Below are 18,690 nucleotides of genomic sequence, written 5' to 3'. Positions count from 1 at the left end.
AGAAAAACCAAAAAATAGGGGTGTCCCGCTTTCATTGCCCGACAGCGTAATAAGAAAGCTGTATTTTTTTTGGAAGTCGGTTGTAGAATGTGATAACAATGGCCACTGGCCAGGTATAAGGTGAATCATTGCAATAGAAGAGGTTCTGTACACCAATAAATCAATTAATAAGGTCTTACTAGTGAATCCTTTAGAAAAAATGAATCAACATTAGAGCAATGTCCGCACCCCCCAGTAGTCATAAAGTCATCATACTAGCCCAGCTAACCGGTATTTTTCTTCGTCACGAAGAAAAATTCGGAACAATGGAGGAGTTGCAATTGGGTAAAAATTATTAATAAATGGTCGATTCCTACTTGAAAAGTAGTGAAAAATCCAAATCTGAGGTCAAAACTCCGAAAGAGAGTTCAAAGATGTAATGAAAGAGTTCAAAGATGTGTAGAAGTTCAAAGAAGTAATGAAAGAGTTCAAAGATGTGTAACGTCAGATTTCACGCAGTTACTTCGCTAGGTAGCGCCAGTATGCAAGCACGCTGGCGGAGGAGCAGAAAGAAATGCGCAGAAACGTGCGCAAAACACATTAATGTGTTGCCTGCAAGGGAGCTTTGCTCGGGACATTTGATATCACGTCATCGTGTACGGGAGCGTATGCCGTGACGTCAAAGTTCACGATTTACCGGTATTTTTTAAATCGATTTATCTCGGGATCTAGAAATCGTAGAAGAAAAAGGAAAATTCCATTGGTCCTCATTTTTTCTGCTCTTTGACTTAGAAACTTCACCCACGTAAGCGCAACTGTTCTATTGTAACTTCGGACGACGAAAAATTCGTTCAGAGTGAACAAGCTGTTACGAGTACTTGTAATACTACGATGACTAGCAAAGTTAGATGTTGGTATTCTACATATTCGGTACCTACAATTTACGGTAAACAAATGAAAGGGGGCAAATAAAATTATACTTTTTTCAACTGTCTTACGTCAAGATAAGTACTTAATAATATAGGGTAATTTACGGTAAACAAATGAAAGGGGGCAAATAAAATTATACTTTTTTCAACTGTCTTACGTCAAGATAAGTACTTAATAATATAGGGATAAGGATTTGATTCAATTTCAATGACGTTTTGTCTTTGTGACTAGAAAATATCAGTACAAAACCCTTCTAGAGAGATAAAAATGCAAGAAGTAAAAAGTCTACTAAATATTAATATGAACTACAACGGTAACAATAATGAACATCTGTGATTTTTTTCTCTTTTTTATACAGGAAGTAAAAATAATCTCTATAACAATGAGGAATTTAAGTACATGGAGTACATGCAGGGGGTTCAGAAGTCGTTCATTTTTCTAGAATTCCCAGTTTCAATAGATCACTTTAAATTCCAAAAGAAAAGAAAATAAGAAGCTTAACAATGCTGTAAATTGAGATATTGAAGTATGCCATATTGGTCTAGCACGGATTACTCGATTCCCGGCGGGGTCGAATTTTTTTCGACACTCTGCTTAGTGTAAGAGTGCACTCGGTCTCATAAGGTAAACTGAGTAGATGCTTCAAAGTGGGCGACCAGTGGCGGTATTAAAGGCAATACTAATCGATATAGGAAAGTTCTGTAATGCTGTGATGGCCACAAAAATTATGACGTAATAATACAAAGAAAAAATATTCATCATTCCGCTTGGACTCAATTTCCATACATTCTGAACACCCCTTTTCACAAGTGGATGCAGCAACTTAAATACAGAAATGAAATCTTTTGGCTCAAGGGAGAAATAACCGAGTGCGGACAGTATGTGTCTTAACAAAAATTAACATCTTCAATTGTTTACGGATTGGCACTCAACTGTTGACCACAAGTTTTCGGCAAGAAACAATGTGTCTCTGGCTAGGATGGGTAAGTATTGACTTACCATACTCCAAGTATTGGTTAGCGGCTATGTCGCTCATCATTTCATCATGGCTGATAAAATAGTAAGCTCGACCGTTTTCTTCATCAGATCGTGGTGATCTCGTTGTATCTGCAAAACAAAACATAATATGTATTGTCATAATGCACTTATCACTTCTGTGTAATACCAACAAAAGGTCATACATATCATAATTATACGAATAAAATCAATTAGTAAAAGCGATAGAATTAAACCGGGTTTTTGTAACATACAAAGGTAACCAAACTCAGAAAAAGGGGGTATGCTCGTTAACACGTCAACCCATGTTACTGTTGTTGAAATGACACATTAAACAAAGAAAAGCAACAAGTACACACAGACTCATTCTTGGCGTAAAGCATAGATTTGCACTGTGTAATGGGTTTATTACTAAGTGTTGTGTTTCGACTTTAGTTACCACTCAACTGAAGTATGTCATAACTTTAATGAGTATTACATTATAAGAAATAAACTTGTTAGAACTTTTGTGCTACATCTAATGACACCACAAGGGAGTTGGAAGTAGGTACTAATAGTTCAGTTACTCAATTACAAGAATATGTATGTAACAACAACTGTCACCAAGCATAAAATTGTTTACATCATGAACTACCAAAAACAAGATAAACCTATGTGACTCTTTTATTAGCAGTCTAGTACTTCAACGAGCGAAGTAGATAATTTAAAATCCGATAAATCTTTCAGGGACATGGACAGGTAAAACATTGGAGAATCGGTGGTTGGTCGGAAACAAAATATACAACGTCAAGATGACAATATCACATTCAAGATTCTTCCCTCTATTTCTCACCATTATTTTCTTTCAAGCCCATTTGACGTACAAACCATCATGACAATATCACATTCAAGATTCTTCCCTCTATTTCTCACCATTATTTTCTTTCAAGCCCATTTGACGTACAAACCATCATTTTTTTTAAACTTTGGTTTATTATTAGGAAGTTTCTTTAATTCTTTTCGTTAAGTTGAATTAGTAACATCATTAGCAAAATAAATTAGCAGAAAATCTGAATTGCCTTGTATATGGAGTGCATTGATTATCATAAAAGATACAGTGCAAGTGAAACGCTGCTGCTCGCTGTATTCAAGAGACAAAGTTCCAGAAATTTTACATGCGTACTCTAAAGAACATTAAGCAAAATAAATTAGCAGAAAATCTGAATTGCCTTGTATATGGAGTGCATTGATTATCATAAAAGATACAGTGCAAGTGAAACGCTGCTTGCTGTATTCAAGAGACAAAGTTCCAGAAATTTTACATGCGTACTCTAAAGAACATTAACACGTTTCAAGGATCATTCCACAAGATTTTTATAGCTACACGTACGTGATTTCTAATCAAGTAGGTTATTTTTTTCTCTGATCTCAAGAAGTTTCCTTGAATTGAAGTATACGGCAAATGCTTTTGCAGTTCGATTACAATCAAACAACTGTCAAAATATACTTACCTACTTTATGGAATACCTAGCCTAATGATTCATTATGTTTATCAAGACACATTGTACCTACTCCTGAAAGCTGAACTTGTCTTGGGCGTTGCTGAATATAATGGCGTGTTTACTGTACAACATACTGAGTGTAATAAGAACCGACTCACGTGAGGGCATGGGGCAACATGAGTTCATTTCTTGATGCGTGGGGGACACGGGGATATTTTTACATAGGTAGGTATTTTTACATGGTTTTATATACCTCGAAATCTCTGTATGTACATTGTACATAGGTATGAAATACTACGTATGCATGGATCGAACTTTACAACTTTTAAGAAACTTGGTAGGTACCTATAGGTAAACTTAAGTAGGTAGTGTAATAATGTGCTTGTATTTGCAAAAACCTTAATGAACCTATATGTAAAAATGCTTAAGTTATTCGTAACCATAGAGTGTAATAATGTGCTTGTATTTGCAAAAACCTTAATGAACCTATATGTAAAAATGCTTAAGTTATTCGTAACCATAGATTTTTTTTTTACAATACACATTCGTGCTTTAAATATTTTGTTTATGACTTTAGTGTCTGAGTTAGTTTTATTTTTCATTTGGTAATCGCTGAAAATAAAATTAATGAAATGAATAGTTTGTATAATTATAAAACAAATTGGGTGCCTCAATTGTTCGTGTTACTCTTGTAGTATCTCTCGAATTGTATCGTGGGGTAAAAGAACTTTCAGTCCCAAGTTGGTGGGAATGAGTGGACTATAAACTTCTTACTTGGCAGTGTAAACAAGGCATATCCTAGTATTTGAAACACAATGACATCGATACTAGAGATCAGTCTCTTCCACATGAGGTGGGCTTTGGCTTATATTGAGTCTCAAGGTAACACGTAGGTACTGACTGAATGGAAACTAGTGTAATAATGTGCTTGTATTTGCAAAAACCTTAATGAACCTATATGTAAAAATGCTTAAGTTATTCGTAACCATAGATCGTATCATAAAGTGTGAATACGGAGCAAATATATTTCACATGAATATGATTACCAATCTGTACATACCTTACAACGAGCGAGAGTGTGAATGAAGTTACAAGTTTTGTGTCAAGTAGAGTAGAACAAGATACTTGATTATTATGCACGAGCGGTGTTTGCCGAAATGTTCATAATAGAGCCAGTCGAATGCTATAATTACCTCGTAAAGGGTTGGTGATATTGGAAATATTCGAGAGTTAACCGCCCCTCCCGTAATTTGACATTGGAATATTAGTTTTTAAACTTTTGGAAGAATCGGACTATTTGGCTGACTTCCACATGCGGCCGAATTTGAATTTTGAATGTACGAGTAGGTAATTTTAAGTTTGGTTGGCCTCTGGCCTCACAGTGCTACCGAATTTTAACATTTAACATATTTTTAAACTTTTGATGAATCGGACTATTTGGCTGACTTCCACATGCGGCCGAATTTGAATTTTGAATGTACGAGTAGGTGAAGTAATTTTAAGTTTGGTTGGCCTCTGGCCTCACAGTGCTACCGAATTTTAACATTTAACATAATCAATATCACATTCAAGATTCTTCCCTCTATTTCTCACCATTATTTTCTTTCAAGCCCATTTGACGTACAAACCATCATATTAGTAAAAGCGATAGAATTAAACCGGGTTTTTGTAACATACAAAGGTAACCAAACTCAGAAAAAGGGGGTATGCTCGTTAACACGTTAACCCATGTTACTGTTGTTGAAATGACACATTAAACAAAGAAAAGCAACAAGTACACAGACTCATTCTTGGCTTAAAGCATAGATTTGCACTGTGTAATGGGTTTATTACTAAGTGTTGTGTTTCGACTTTAGTTACCACTCAACTGAAGTATGTCATAACTTTAATGAGTATTACATTATAAGAAATAAACTTGTTAGAACTTTTGTGCTACATCTAATGACACCACAAGGGAGTTGGAAGTAGGTACAAATAGTTCAGTTACTCAATTACAAGAATATGTATGTAACAACAACTGTCACCAAGCATAAAATTGTTTCCATCATGAACTACCAAAAACAAGATAAACCTATGTGACTCTTTTATTAGCAGTCTAGTACTCATTTTATTTGTTTGGCATATACCTACTAAAGTACATAACATGTAATTTATTTTAAATATTCAAATTTTGTTGTGAAAGCTAGAACCTACAACCCTATGAATATTAATTTCAACTTTTGTTACACTAATTTGAAAAAGTCTGGAAGAAAATGAAAACCTTGTGTATACTCGTATGATCTTTTTAGAAGACGACGAACAAATACACCGGTTGAAAGTAAGCTCTTTACATCCCTGCAACCCTTCGTGTTTACCATCTAAAGCGACAACCCTGCATATCAAATTTCGACGCCAAGAATCATCAGGGACAAAATCCCTCAGTACATGCATGTGAGATGTGATATGGGTCACTTATTCAAGGACACGTTTTTATGGGAAAAATAGCAACCCTTCGTGTTTACCATCTAAAGCGACAACCCTGCATATCAAATTTCGACGCCAAGAATCATCAGGGACAAAATCCCTCAGTACTTACATGCATGTGAGATGTGATATGGGTCACTTATTCAAGGACACGTTTTTATGGGAAAAATATAGGTACAGGAGGGCGGTGCAAGGGGAGAACACACAGGAAAACAAAATCGGGACAGCCGAGGAGAGAGGGGAAATGAAAAGGAAAATAAAAGAACGGATGGGAAAAGCTAGGATGGGTAGGAGGGCGGGTGATAAAGTACAAAGTTTTACCATTAACTATAAATTCACAATTTACTTGTTTCAATATTGATTCCAAGGTTTTGACATAGTTTGTAATAAAATTGAAAATAAAAACCAGCATATAGTTCGAGATATAGATACGAGTAGGGAGGTAATAATATTCTATCGAGAGCAAATTCCAACATTGATACCTTTTCTGTTCATAGAACATTTTGAGAAGAGAGGCGGAGTACAGAGGAGGGAGCATCAATATGGAAACTATGGAGGAAGAGATGGCAGATAGTAAAACGAAGAAATGGTCCATGAATAAAACTTTGATAAAGATGGTGCTGCAAAAACTGAAAGTAATAGCGTCCTAACTGATTTATCTGCACCAAGGTAGGTATCTCTTTTCAAATGGAGCACAAAAAACTCTTATAAATCAACAGGGGGTTTAGCTTTCATAAATTCATTGGGTATTTTTTTATATCTTTATATATTTTTTTATTCAATATATTAGGTATCAACACATTAAATAGCAGGTTGAGTGCGAAGGGCATTCACTCGTAAAATTTGTAGCCAAAACCAAAAGTCAGCCCAAAGCAATCACCCTAAATAGGGCTGATTGAGAGGCTGACGAAAAACGCTGACCCCGTCTGTACACGGAAAAAGGCAAAGAAAAAGAAGAATAGATACCTTGTTCGTGTTTGGTTTTATCAATGGTAGAGCAGGCCGTTCGCCACTCCTGAAGCTCTGGAGAAGGGATCAGACCTGCCGAACCTGCCACGTTATCTTTCCGAGCCTGCCACCAGTTGTGATCGTCTTTGCTAATAATCTGAAACATTACGGAACATACCGTTATAAATTCTTAAAAATAAATGCAAATAATTATTTGGATAATAATCTTCACCCTGTTTACAACGAAATTTTGGAAGGAAAGTTGGGTTATTGGAAGTAGCATTAAGTTCTATTGCTGGACTTGCGGGCCTAGACTGTTAACACTACTTTATGTTAGAACAGGAGTGAATTGACTTACGTGGCACAGGGTAGGCGTATTTATCGGGGAATTTGTTGATGAGGGTATTCTTGATGTGTCGCCTTCCCACACCATGAGCACCCAGAAGCACCAGAGTTTTCCTCTTGAATGCTGAAACCAAAGCATTAACATTAGCACATTTCCGATGGTTGCCATATTCGATAATACACAATCTACTGTTAAGTATTATGATCAAGTCCTTGCCTAGAGCTAGCAAATGTCTCCCAATATCATTTGTTTTCGCAACCTATTGAATCCTCTTCTTTGTCCTTCCATTCTCTCTCTTCCTTCCTCATTTTGACATTTATCTTATTTCCGGCAAGCTCAGATTAATGTTGGTATTCCAAACATTTGTGGGTGTCACATAATAAATTTGTTGTGGTGGAAATGTTGCAAATAGTGACACACATCATACATCTTGTTCCCCCTCCCCTATTCCCTCTTCTTATCAGGCCATTACCTCAAGTGAACATTTAAATATTTGTTCAATAGAGACGAGAACAGTAGTTTATCACCCTTATTTGTAAACGAATTCTTTGTATGGAATAATTTACAAGAGTTTCTTTCTTATTCGCATTGTTGACATGTTGATCTTTTGTACGAGATAATGTATATTCCTTGAGAACATTTGACGAAATTCTTTGTATTACATTACATACGCGTAATTATTTTCTTATATTTACAGTTATGTAGTTTATACAATTTACAAGAGTTACGAATTCATCCCTGTACACTTTTCTAGTGATGGTTCACTAGAACACTCAAAGCAGTGGACCCCTGGTATATAGTCATATTGGTCATACACTTTGTGTAGAATTAGCATAGAAATCAGCTCACATTTCGAAAGGAATGTTTTTTGACCACTTTTCTATCTACAAGAGAGTAGAATAGTACTTACAAGGTAATTTGACTACTTCCTCATACGTGACTAGATCTAACTGGTCAAACACTGCGTTGTGCTTGGCCAGGTATTTATCTTTATACAGTTTCTTTTTTCTTCCGAAAATTGAGCAATTGACTGGAACAGAAAACAAAAGATAAGAATAGAAATGGAATAAAGAAAAGGTCAATGGAATAAGCGAAAGAGTCATTGTTGAAATTATGACAGTTCCAACACCAAACGAAAATAGGAGTTTCATACTTAACTAAAACGGCATTAGTACTTTAGGATCATCCATAGAAACATGAGGTCAATGGAATAAGCGAAAGAGTCATTGTTGAAATTATGACGGTTCCAACACCAAACGAAAATAGGAGTTTCATACTTAACTAAAATGGCATTAGTACTTTAGGGTCATCCATAGAAACATCAATTATTTCATTATGTATTATAATCCTTCTGGTATTACCTACTGTTGCTGTAGGGTCCGAGCTAGAAATAGATATGATTATAATACGATCATTATGTATTATAATCCTTCTGGTATTACCTACTGTTGCTGTAGGGTCCGAGCTAGAAATAGATATGATTATAATACGAAAAAAAAGACACAACCTGAAACTGCATTTCAAAATCTTCTGTAATTTATGAAGCAAGGAGCTATGGGAAGCTCTAACATCTAATTATCTAGAAGCTATTACCCATGGGCAAGTCAGACAAGATATAACTTCATGATTAAAGAATAAGAGCAATTTTCTTTCAATATAAATTTATGAGAGAGTTATCAAGAACAATATGTAGTTTGTTCTTTGAAAGCTAGAACAAAGTTAAAGAGAGCACCTATGTTCTTTGTAGACTCTAGAATGGAACGTTTTAGATAGATACTGAACACTTCCTCTATATCATGAAAGCTAGAACAAAGTTAAAGAGAGCACCTATGTTCTTTGTAGACTCTAGAATGGAACGTTTTAGATAGATACTGAACACTTCCTCTATATCAACAAAACATAATTAGGTATTATTTGTATTGAAGTACGGGGCAAAGGGCTGTAGATATTAGCCAAAAGAATACACGATTGGTATGAATTTAATCAAATTAATGGGGATCTGTACACCTTGGTACGAAGGGTACGAAAAAACTGACCCCGTCCCCCGTCTGTACACGGGACCATAGTCTGGCTGGGGGACTTTAAATAGGGAGTATACCAGCCTGAATTTCCCTCGCTAAAGAAATAGCAGGTTGAGTGCGAAGGCCATTCACTCGTAAAATTTGTAGCCAAAACCAAAAGTCAGCCCAAAGCAATCACCCTAAATAGGGCTGATTGAGAGGCTGACGAAAAACGCTGACCCCGTCTGTACACGGAAAAAGGCAAAGAAAAAGAAGAATAGATACCTTGTTCGTGTTTGGTTTTATCAATGGTAGAGCAGGCCGTTCGCCACTCCTGAAGCTCTGGAGAAGGGATCAGACCTGCCGAACCTGCCACGTTATCTTTCCGGGCCTGCCACCAGTTGTGATCGTCTTTGCTAATAATCTGAAACATTACGGAACATACCGTTATAAATTCTTAAAAATAAATGCAAATAATTATTTGGATAATAATCTTCACCCTGTTTACAACGAAATTTTGGAAGGAAAGTTGGGTTATTGGAAGTAGCATTAAGTTTAGTGTTGAAAATAGCAACATAATTCACAAGTGTGTTTATTATGATTATAGAAGTTAGCTAACTATTGGAAACCATTCTCGGATAAGTTACATCTCTCCCTTTTCTCTTTGTCTCTCCTTATCCCCCTCTCTTTTCTCTTCCTTCTGTCTCTCTCTCTCTATAACAAGGTCACTTTTCACATTAAATTTCGTACCCTACTCCATCGAATGCCTTAACTCTTTAATTACCATTGTAATTCTCCTCTCTCTAGGTTTCACGATTACTTGAGCAATAAAAACAATTTTCATTCGAATGAAGCAGAGCGCGCACCATATTGAAGCGTAATTATTATCCAAAAGCAAACAGTTCCCTCATAATATCCCATTAATTTCAATGTTAGGTAAAGCAGAATGAATGCCCGTCGTCTCACAATAAACGCGATGGTCAAAAACCCATCCTCAGCCAATTAACGAATGAGAGGGGGGTTATAACAAACAGACTTAGATTTATGCATCGTCATGGGAAATGCAACCATCATTGGGGACAAAAAGCTTCACGGAACTCATTCCTCTCTAATCCGAACTTAAACGGGATATCTACTAAGTCATAGATAGCGCATCGTGTCAAAGACATTTTCCACTCGAACTGATTCGAGTGGAGGTACATATCGCACCATATTGAAGCGTAATTATTATCCAAAAGCAAACAGTTCCCTCATAATATCCCATTAATTTCAATGTTAGGTAAAGCGGAACGTGATGGTCAAAAACCCATCCTCAGCCAATTAACTAATGAGAGGGGGGTCATAACAAACAGACCTAGATTTATGCATCGTCATGGGAGATCCAACCATCACTGGGGACAAAAAGCTTCACGGAATTCATTCCTCTCTAATCCGAACTTATCTAAACGGGACATCTACTAAGTCATAGATAGCGCATCGTGTCAAAGACATTTTCCACTCGAACTGATTCGAGTGGAGTTACATATGACACGGTATAAGAGTATAGCACCCATACGCCATTGACCTAGAAAATGAACTTGGAAACCCGTGAAAGCTCTTGATAACAGCTTTCGCGGATATCACCAAAGCTAAAATTTGCATCACACTATGCAGATACAAGACAGAGAAGACTGAATTAAGAATATGGGATGAAGGGGAGAGGAGGAGAGATAGAGTTAGGTCGGATGGGGAGATGGGAGGTATGAAACCTGTCAGGTACGTTCTTCGGGGGATAGAAAGAAAACCAAGAGAGGGAGAGATGAAAGAAAGAAGGAAAAAGAGGCGGAAAGAGAACACGAGAGAAAGACAAGGATTTACAAACTTAGAAGAAAATGAACCCAAAATAGTCTACAAACCCCATACTTTGAGGAATGATACGCATGCCCTTGTATAAACTATAAACCCGGCCCTGCAATAAATTACAAAAATAAATAGGAAACAGACCGAGAGGGAGGGAGTAAGAAAGGTAAAGAGGGAACAAGTTAATTACTAATTTCAAAATTTCACCCCTAGGGAATGTATTTTAAGATATAAGATTCATTACAACCAGCGACAGAGTTGAATAGAGTTAACAAACTATGGCAAGTAGAAGAGGTACCAAGTTTTATAATACGAAAGAATGATAATAATTTATTATTGAGAGGAATTTAACTGTTGGTCTTGGGTAAATAATATCAGAGAAAAATGTGATAATTTGTACATTGCTTTGCTCAAAGCATGCACAAGATATGAGAAAGAATAATGCAAATAGAGAGAGAGAGAGAGAGAAAAACAAGAGGAGAAGAAAGGTGAGAGTACAGAATATTCTGAATAGGTAGCTCTGATTAGAAAGGGGGTAGAGAGAAAGCAAAGAAAACAATATTGTGACAAAGTAGAAAAATCTTCTTAGAGGAAACATTAGAATCCTACGGAGAAACAAGAGAGAAAAAATAAATGCACAGCCTGAAACCAAATAAACAAGTGTCCCACTTAAGGGACAGGTGAGGGAGGTGGCAGTTAAGAAAACGACCCTCAAGGGGACATTTCCAAGCATCTCTGAACAATTTACAATATTTCTATATCTCCACGCTCAGATAAAATGCATTATTCAACATTTGTTCAACCTGTTACTCTTATCAATATCAACATTTAACAAGGTACATATCTACCTACTTGATAAAGCTGTAAAATATCACTTACTTGTAAAATATCACCTATTTGAAAAGCGATCCCAGCTTGGGCACAAGGAATAAGATCATCATCTAGCGGGTTGTAATTGAACTGAGCTCGAACAAAGATCTAAAACAAGAACAAAAGTACAAATAGGTCAGTAAAAAATATTCACAATGTTGACAACATTACAATATTTCTATATCTCCACGCTCAGATAAAATGCATTATTCAACATTTGTTCAACCTGTTACTCTTATCAATATCAACATTTAAGAAGGTACATATCTACCTACTTGATAAAGCTGGCACTTACTTGTAAAATATCACCTATTTGAAAAGCGATCCCAGCTTGGGCACAAGGAATAAGATCATCATCTAGCGGATTGTAATTGAACTGAGCTCGAACAAAGATCTAAAACAAGAACAAAAGTACAAATAGGTCAGTAAAAAAAATATTCACAATGTTGACAACATAAAGCAACAGAACATAAAATGTGTACCTACTGTGAAATCAAGAGAGATTTTAACGTAGGTGATTAGGTGCTCAAGCTACTCGTAATTCTACATACATATACCTGAAGGTAGGTAGATAGATACCTATCTCCTTCTTTTCTACTCTTCAAACATGGAAAAAGAGTTTTGTTTACATTCAAAAACAAACCCAATACCATCTGACCACCATCTCCCCTCCACAACTTTTGTACATGGAAAAAGAGTTTTGTTTACATTCAAAAACAAACCCAATACCATCTGACCACCATCTCCCCTCCACAACTTTTGTATTTTTTTTTTTTTACAAAGTTTTACAATTTCGTGCGAATGTATTATTTACAATCTTACACAATACATAGGTTATACTTTATTAAAACATACAAAACAAAATCTTCTATACAGAGAGGAAAGAAGGGAGGGGAGAGGATACTACAAAGATGTGCACGAGTAGATAAAAAAGTTAAAACAATTAATCTTCCCACTACATCATCCCCTCTCAGTTGGTTCAGTGTTGTGGGAATTGAGTAAGGGTAATGAATTTTAAAAATCTCTTCACTCGGGATACATGAGAAAACATAAGTGTTTGTTTATACACCCCTACATACAATCCACTACAAGTAGGGTTTGGATTTTAGAGGAAAGGTTCTGGTGCCTGGGAGCTTAGGCTTTTTCATTTCATTTTCGCAGAACATCTTCAGAAGTTTTGTGCTAAGCTTTTTTTGGAAGTTTTTTGAGAGCAATTTTGTTTGATTTATTGAGATTCGCTAGAATAGGTAGGAAGGAGATTATTGTTTAAATTTGAGTCGATTAAAGTTCAAACTTTTTGAGGTTGAAAGTTTGAGGCCCAATTTGGAAAAGAAGATTGTATTCACCAAAAAGCAAAATCGAAATGTTCGTTTGTGGCTACGGCCATGCATTATTCTAAGGCGGGAGTAGGTGACCACTAATATTTTGGTCTAGCTGATTTTGGTGAAATACTTGAAAAGAAAAACTACAAATATGTAAAAGAAGATTGTATTCACCAAAAAGCAAAATCGAAATGTTCGTTTGTGGCTACGGCCATGCATTATTCTAAGGCGGGAGTAGGTGACTACTAATATTTTGGTCTAGCTGATTTTGTTGAAATACTTGAAAAGAAAAACTACAAATACATATGTTTCTCCCACACAGGTGAAGGCTCCCAATGACAAATTCATTTCCAAGTTTAAATTCAGTGTGAAAGAAAGTAACTTTGTGAAGATGGGATACAAAAGCCTGACAAATTTAATACGAAAATTTGAATATGCATATGTACATAAAAGATTTTCATGAGTTGATTTACATAGTTAGATTAGAAATGTGCCAGACACAACATCTATCTATCAGCTGCCTACCAAGGCTTCCAGAGCAGAACGAACTTATTTTATTCTAGGTCGACGGTTTTAAAATGGCAAAATAAACAGTTTTGCACATGACGTGTTGGGTCTGGAAAAAAACTAAGCTATAAAAAGCATTAAAAAACAGACGGCTGCCATTTAATTACGCCATTTTATTCTAAAAAATGTATTTCAAGTTGAGAGACTATTTCCATAAAGTTGATAAACAGTAGTGACATAGGGACACCCATATGAAGATATAGAATGTTTGAAAACAAAAGAGTTATACCAGGAAGGCAGGAACTAGGTAGTCAATACTAGAAAAAATTCCCAATTGAAGGGGAAAATTATGTTCATGGTTCGTCAAGAATGTAATGGAATGGAAAATAATGCAACTGCTCTCATCTCATTGCTGGCCTCATTGTTCCAGCATAATACTATGTATTCTGACTGCCAACAAAAACAAAGCTGCAGACTATTGTAGAAGCAAATATACTCGTATTTCCAGCATAATACTATGTATTCTGACTGCCAACAAAAACAAAGCTGCAGACTATTGTAGAAGCAAATATACTCGTATTATTATTATTTTGACATCACATCAGACATTGTAGACAAAGTTCCCTCATCAGATGGAGTAAACTGACTCGATAATCCTTAATCTGGATGCAGCTGAATTGACAAGAACAATAGACTCTTGAATGTGAGGGAGGTGACCACTAGGAGGGGTTCATTCTCGAGGCTAAAACCACGTGTTTTATGGACAATCTAAATATTTGGACCGATTGCAATACTTTCTCATTACCTTGTATAGGTTCCCTATACGTAAAGGTAATAGAAAGTAAAAAGGTTAGTTAAAAACCATAATTTTAGGTTTCTTTCGTTCACACTTCTTTAGTTCAACTACAGGTCAGGTACCGCTGCCACACTGATGTTTTATGGACAATCTAAATGAAAAAAAAAGGTTAGTTAAAAACCATAATTTTAGGTTTCTTTCGTTCACACTTCTTTAGTTCAACTAAAGGTCAGGTACCGCTGCCACACTGATGAAAAGTACAAAGTTTGTAGTACAAACTGCAGGGTATATTCAGAACATAACTAAAAAGCTATAGCGTCAACTCCCAGCGATGGATAATAAGCAGAATGGTTATGTATATCTACGTCCAGTCTCGTTGATAACCTAAATAACATCGTAAAAAATCTGGTGTGAACATCACACGACTTTCTATTACATTTGCGAATACGTACTAAAAGAAAGTAAAAAAAAAACAGACATTGAAAATATTTCTAGTGATCTATAATTAATAGCTGAGGTAAGTAAGTTTCAAAACTCATATTATCTAACCAAAGAAGCTGCAGATTCGATTCGGGTTCACGAATAAAAGGGAAATTTGTTGACACAGGGAAGTATCGAACCCGCAACTTCTCAACTGTAAGTCGGAGAGTGCTAAAAGTAGCATGAGGAAAAATATCTTCCATTCTATTATCCGTCAAATACAATATCCCTTGTTCCCATTTTGATTATTCATTTGGTTAATTATCTTGAATTATCTTGAATCTTTATAGGAAAAAGTAAAACTCATTTTGCCTAGATAAATCTTCGTAATGAATTCTATATTATAAAATATTATATTCATGGATTATATTGGAGGAAAAATATCTTCCATTCTATTATCCGTCAAATACAATATCCCTTGTTCCCATTTTGATTATTCATTTGGTTAATTATCTTGAATCTTTATAGGAAAAAGTAAAACTCATTTTGCCTAAATAAATCTTCGTAATGAATTCTATATTATAAAATATTATATTCGTGGATTATATTAAAATTGACTTTTAAATTTTCTCAGAAAATAACTGCTGAAAAACGACCTAAATATTTTCCAATAAAAAAATCAAAGTCATGTGTTGACACATATTTGAAATGCTCTATAAATAGTTGGTTTACCGGACATTGAATTTTGAGCAAAACTTTTAAATTGCAGTCAATATAAAAAAGTTCAAGTTTAATTTTACCGAAATATTTTCGAGCCATAACAGTAATAATTTTCAATCCCTGCATTTAAATAAGTAGTCATCTCAATGAAATTTTCAAATGTAACGAAATTGTTTCTGTTTAATATTCAGGCTGGGTTTTCTAATGGAAATTTTTAAGGGAAACGATTTCTAAGGCAACCGAATATTTAGGCCTGCAGTATGTATTATATCTAGTACACAGAAATAAAATGGAAGAGTAAAAGCGTTGTAAAAAAAAAGTACACAGGGGTTTATTTTAGATAGGAGGTGCGAAGGGGGATGTATCAGGATATAAAACATGGTGAAAAGATAAGGCAACCGAATATTTAGGCCTGCAGTATGTATTATATCTAGTACACAGAAATAAAATGGAAGAGTAAAAGCGTTGTAAAAAAAAAAAAAGTACACAGGGGTTTATTTTAGATAGGAGGTGCGAAGGGGGATGTATCAGGATATAAAACATGGTGAAAAGAGATGTTATTAAAAGACAACTGAGTGTGAGAAGAATAGGCACCATGGTGTATTTGAAACAAGATAATGCATGAACTTATACTAACCTAATATTCTGTTGAGATTTCTGATAAAAATAAGATTAAAACAATCCAACAATCCATCCTGCCGACCCAAATGATATGATAGTCATCATTGACCACATAATTCCACATGATTATTGGCAGTTCAGAGAGTATTATGCTGTATGTTGCATATTTATAAAATAAGTGGAATTTCACAACAGCTCACATGAGCTCTCTCGTCAAAATATATCAGTCTGTATTCGTTTACTTGACTTATCATCTCGACCAGCACTGGAAGACACGGGTGAAGAAAACTCGCTCTCCTCTCCAGGGTTGCCAAACCCACTCACCGATGGCAACGCTGGATACTCATTAATATCGGCAACATCGCCATCGTCCCACACAATGTCCGGTTTATCACGGAGCGGTTCATTTGTACGATAAGATCGCTCATAGAAGCGAAACTTCCGCTTATCCGGACTGTATAAAATCTCCGAAGGCGACACGGAAAGCGGTGGAAAGTCCTCCGTTTGTTGATTTTTAACAAGCGTTTGATCGATTGAGTTGAGCGATTGAACGGATCTCCGTCGCCGCATCGTTTGAGCGGATTTCCAAGTTAGAGATTTATTCGACCGGAGTCGACGATAGATACGGTGGCCTATACAACAGAGTAGTAGCAACATTGGTACGAGGATTATCAAGATCAACCCCAAGGAAGAGAACGCGATCCGAGACTGGTACTCGACATGTCCTGATCAAAAAAATGAAATGAGGGAAGGAGGATTATCAAGATCAACCCCAAGGAAGAGAACGCGATCCGAGACTGGTACTCGACATGTCCTGAACAAAAAAATGAAATGAGGGAAGGGCACCCCGATTAGCTATAGGTAGTAGATCTTCAGCCCTTACTTTTTATAAAGATACAGAAATATTCAAGAAGGAATAATGGAATGAGAAAGTACTGCTGGGTAAATCCAAGAAAATCAGTACCAGGGAGTAACCCTTATAAGTGTTAGAATTAAAAAATAATATCCCCTACTCCCTTCTGATTCTAAAACCAAATTTTTCTACCGAGTTGGTTGTTTAAAATTGACAAAATTGATAAAAGGCCTTGTTAGCTTCTGTCCAGGGCAGATATCCCAAGTTATGAGACCTCCTAGGTCTAGAGCCCCACTGTTGATCATAGGATAACATGAGATAGTCATTCTTATCGTAGCAACACTGCTGTTCTGATCCAATGAGACTGAAAGGAAAGCAAATAAAGGTGATGAAATTTGGCAACACTGTTGATCATAGGATAACATGAGGTAGTCATTCTTATCGTAGCAACACTGCTGCTCTGATCCAATGAGACTGAAAGGCAAGGAAATAAAGGTGATGAAATTTGGCAACACTGTTGATCATAGGATAACATGAGGTAGTCATTCTTATCGTAGCAACACTGCTGCTCTGATCCAATGAGACTGAAAGGAAAGGAAATGGTTGTCGAGGCAGTGTGGACGTGTCAGCCGACATAGATCGATGTCGATGGATGGCCGGTCCACTATGTGTGAACCTGTGGACACACCTTTAGGCTGAGGCTGAATTGGTTCCGAGTTCTAGTCTTGGGAAATTCGATAACATAAGGCTAGAAATCCGATCAAGTGTAACCGCTGTCTAAGACTAAAAACAGAGTGGTGCCGAGAGCTTAGGTAGATAGAGCATAGAGCTTTGGATTATCAAGATCAACCCCAAGGAAGAGAACGCGATCCGAGACTGGTACTCGACATGTCCTGAACAAAAAAATGAAATGAGGGAAGGACACCCCGATTAGCTATAGGTAGTAGATCTTCGGCCCTTACTTTTTATAAAGATACAGAAATATTCAAGAAGGAATAATGGAATGAGAAAGTACTGCTGGGTAAATTCAAGAAAATCAGTACCAGGGAGTAACCCTTATAAGTGTTAGAATTAAAAAATAATATCCCTTACTCCCTTCTGATTCTAAAACCAAATTTTTCTACGGAGTTGGTTGTTTAAAATTGACAAAAGTGATAAAAGAAATTCATAATAGAACTTACTCAGACACTCTGTGAACCCATACTCTGGCACATCCCATTGTCCATCCGCGTTACAAGTTCTCCTCTGATCTCCAGTTAGTACAAAGTCCTGATTGCATTCGAATGTGACCTTGGTTCCAGGAACGAATAGGAAATTGCTTTTCCGACCAAACCGGGGAGTCTCGAGAATACCGCATGATACCACTGAAGAGAAAAATACATTTCCGTAAGTTTTACAGCTCCAAAGCTATCAAACTCAAAGATGCTCATACATGCCTACTCGTTTCAAAACCAAGAGTCAAAGATGTTTTAAAGTGTATCTTAACTTCAGAACCGTAAATTTCAAAGATGCTCTTAACTGCATACCAACTTTGAGCCTAGAAGTCAAAGATGTTTTAATGAGCATACTAGCCTCAAAAAAGAAACTCAAAAGATGATT

General features: G+C 36.2%; 2 protein-coding genes across 2 annotated transcripts in view; both read right to left on the bottom strand.

The window, feature by feature from the left end:
* The window catches only part of LOC103524620 (peripheral plasma membrane protein CASK), a gene marked incomplete in the record, with an annotated part of 17,094 nt that extends 732 nt beyond the window's left edge, over window positions 1-16,362 (bottom strand). The window contains 6 exon segments of the mRNA XM_026819976.1: window positions 1,909-2,016; window positions 7,156-7,266; window positions 8,054-8,173; window positions 9,429-9,567; window positions 12,148-12,246; window positions 16,321-16,362. Of these exon segments, the coding sequence (XP_026675777.1) occupies window positions 1,909-2,016; window positions 7,156-7,266; window positions 8,054-8,173; window positions 9,429-9,567; window positions 12,148-12,246; window positions 16,321-16,362 (619 nt within the window).
* The window catches only part of LOC103524619 (protein mesh-like), a 22,252-nt gene continuing 19,755 nt past the window's right edge, over window positions 16,194-18,690 (bottom strand). Inside the window, exons 17-18 of the mRNA XM_026819975.1 lie at window positions 18,273-18,455; window positions 16,194-16,963 (exon numbers count right to left, since the gene is read on the bottom strand). Coding sequence (XP_026675776.1) covers window positions 16,452-16,963; window positions 18,273-18,455 — 695 coding nt within the window. The 3' untranslated portion in view covers window positions 16,194-16,451. The remainder of the gene's footprint in view (window positions 16,964-18,272; window positions 18,456-18,690) is intronic.

The sequence above is a fragment of the Diaphorina citri genome, unplaced genomic scaffold (assembly GCF_000475195.1).
Source record: "Diaphorina citri unplaced genomic scaffold, Diaci psyllid genome assembly version 1.1 scaffold108, whole genome shotgun sequence".
In the NCBI taxonomy this organism is placed as follows: Eukaryota; Metazoa; Arthropoda; class Insecta; order Hemiptera; family Psyllidae; genus Diaphorina; species Diaphorina citri.
Note: the sequence above shows the minus strand (reverse complement) of the source record. Positions and strands in the feature narration are given on the sequence as shown.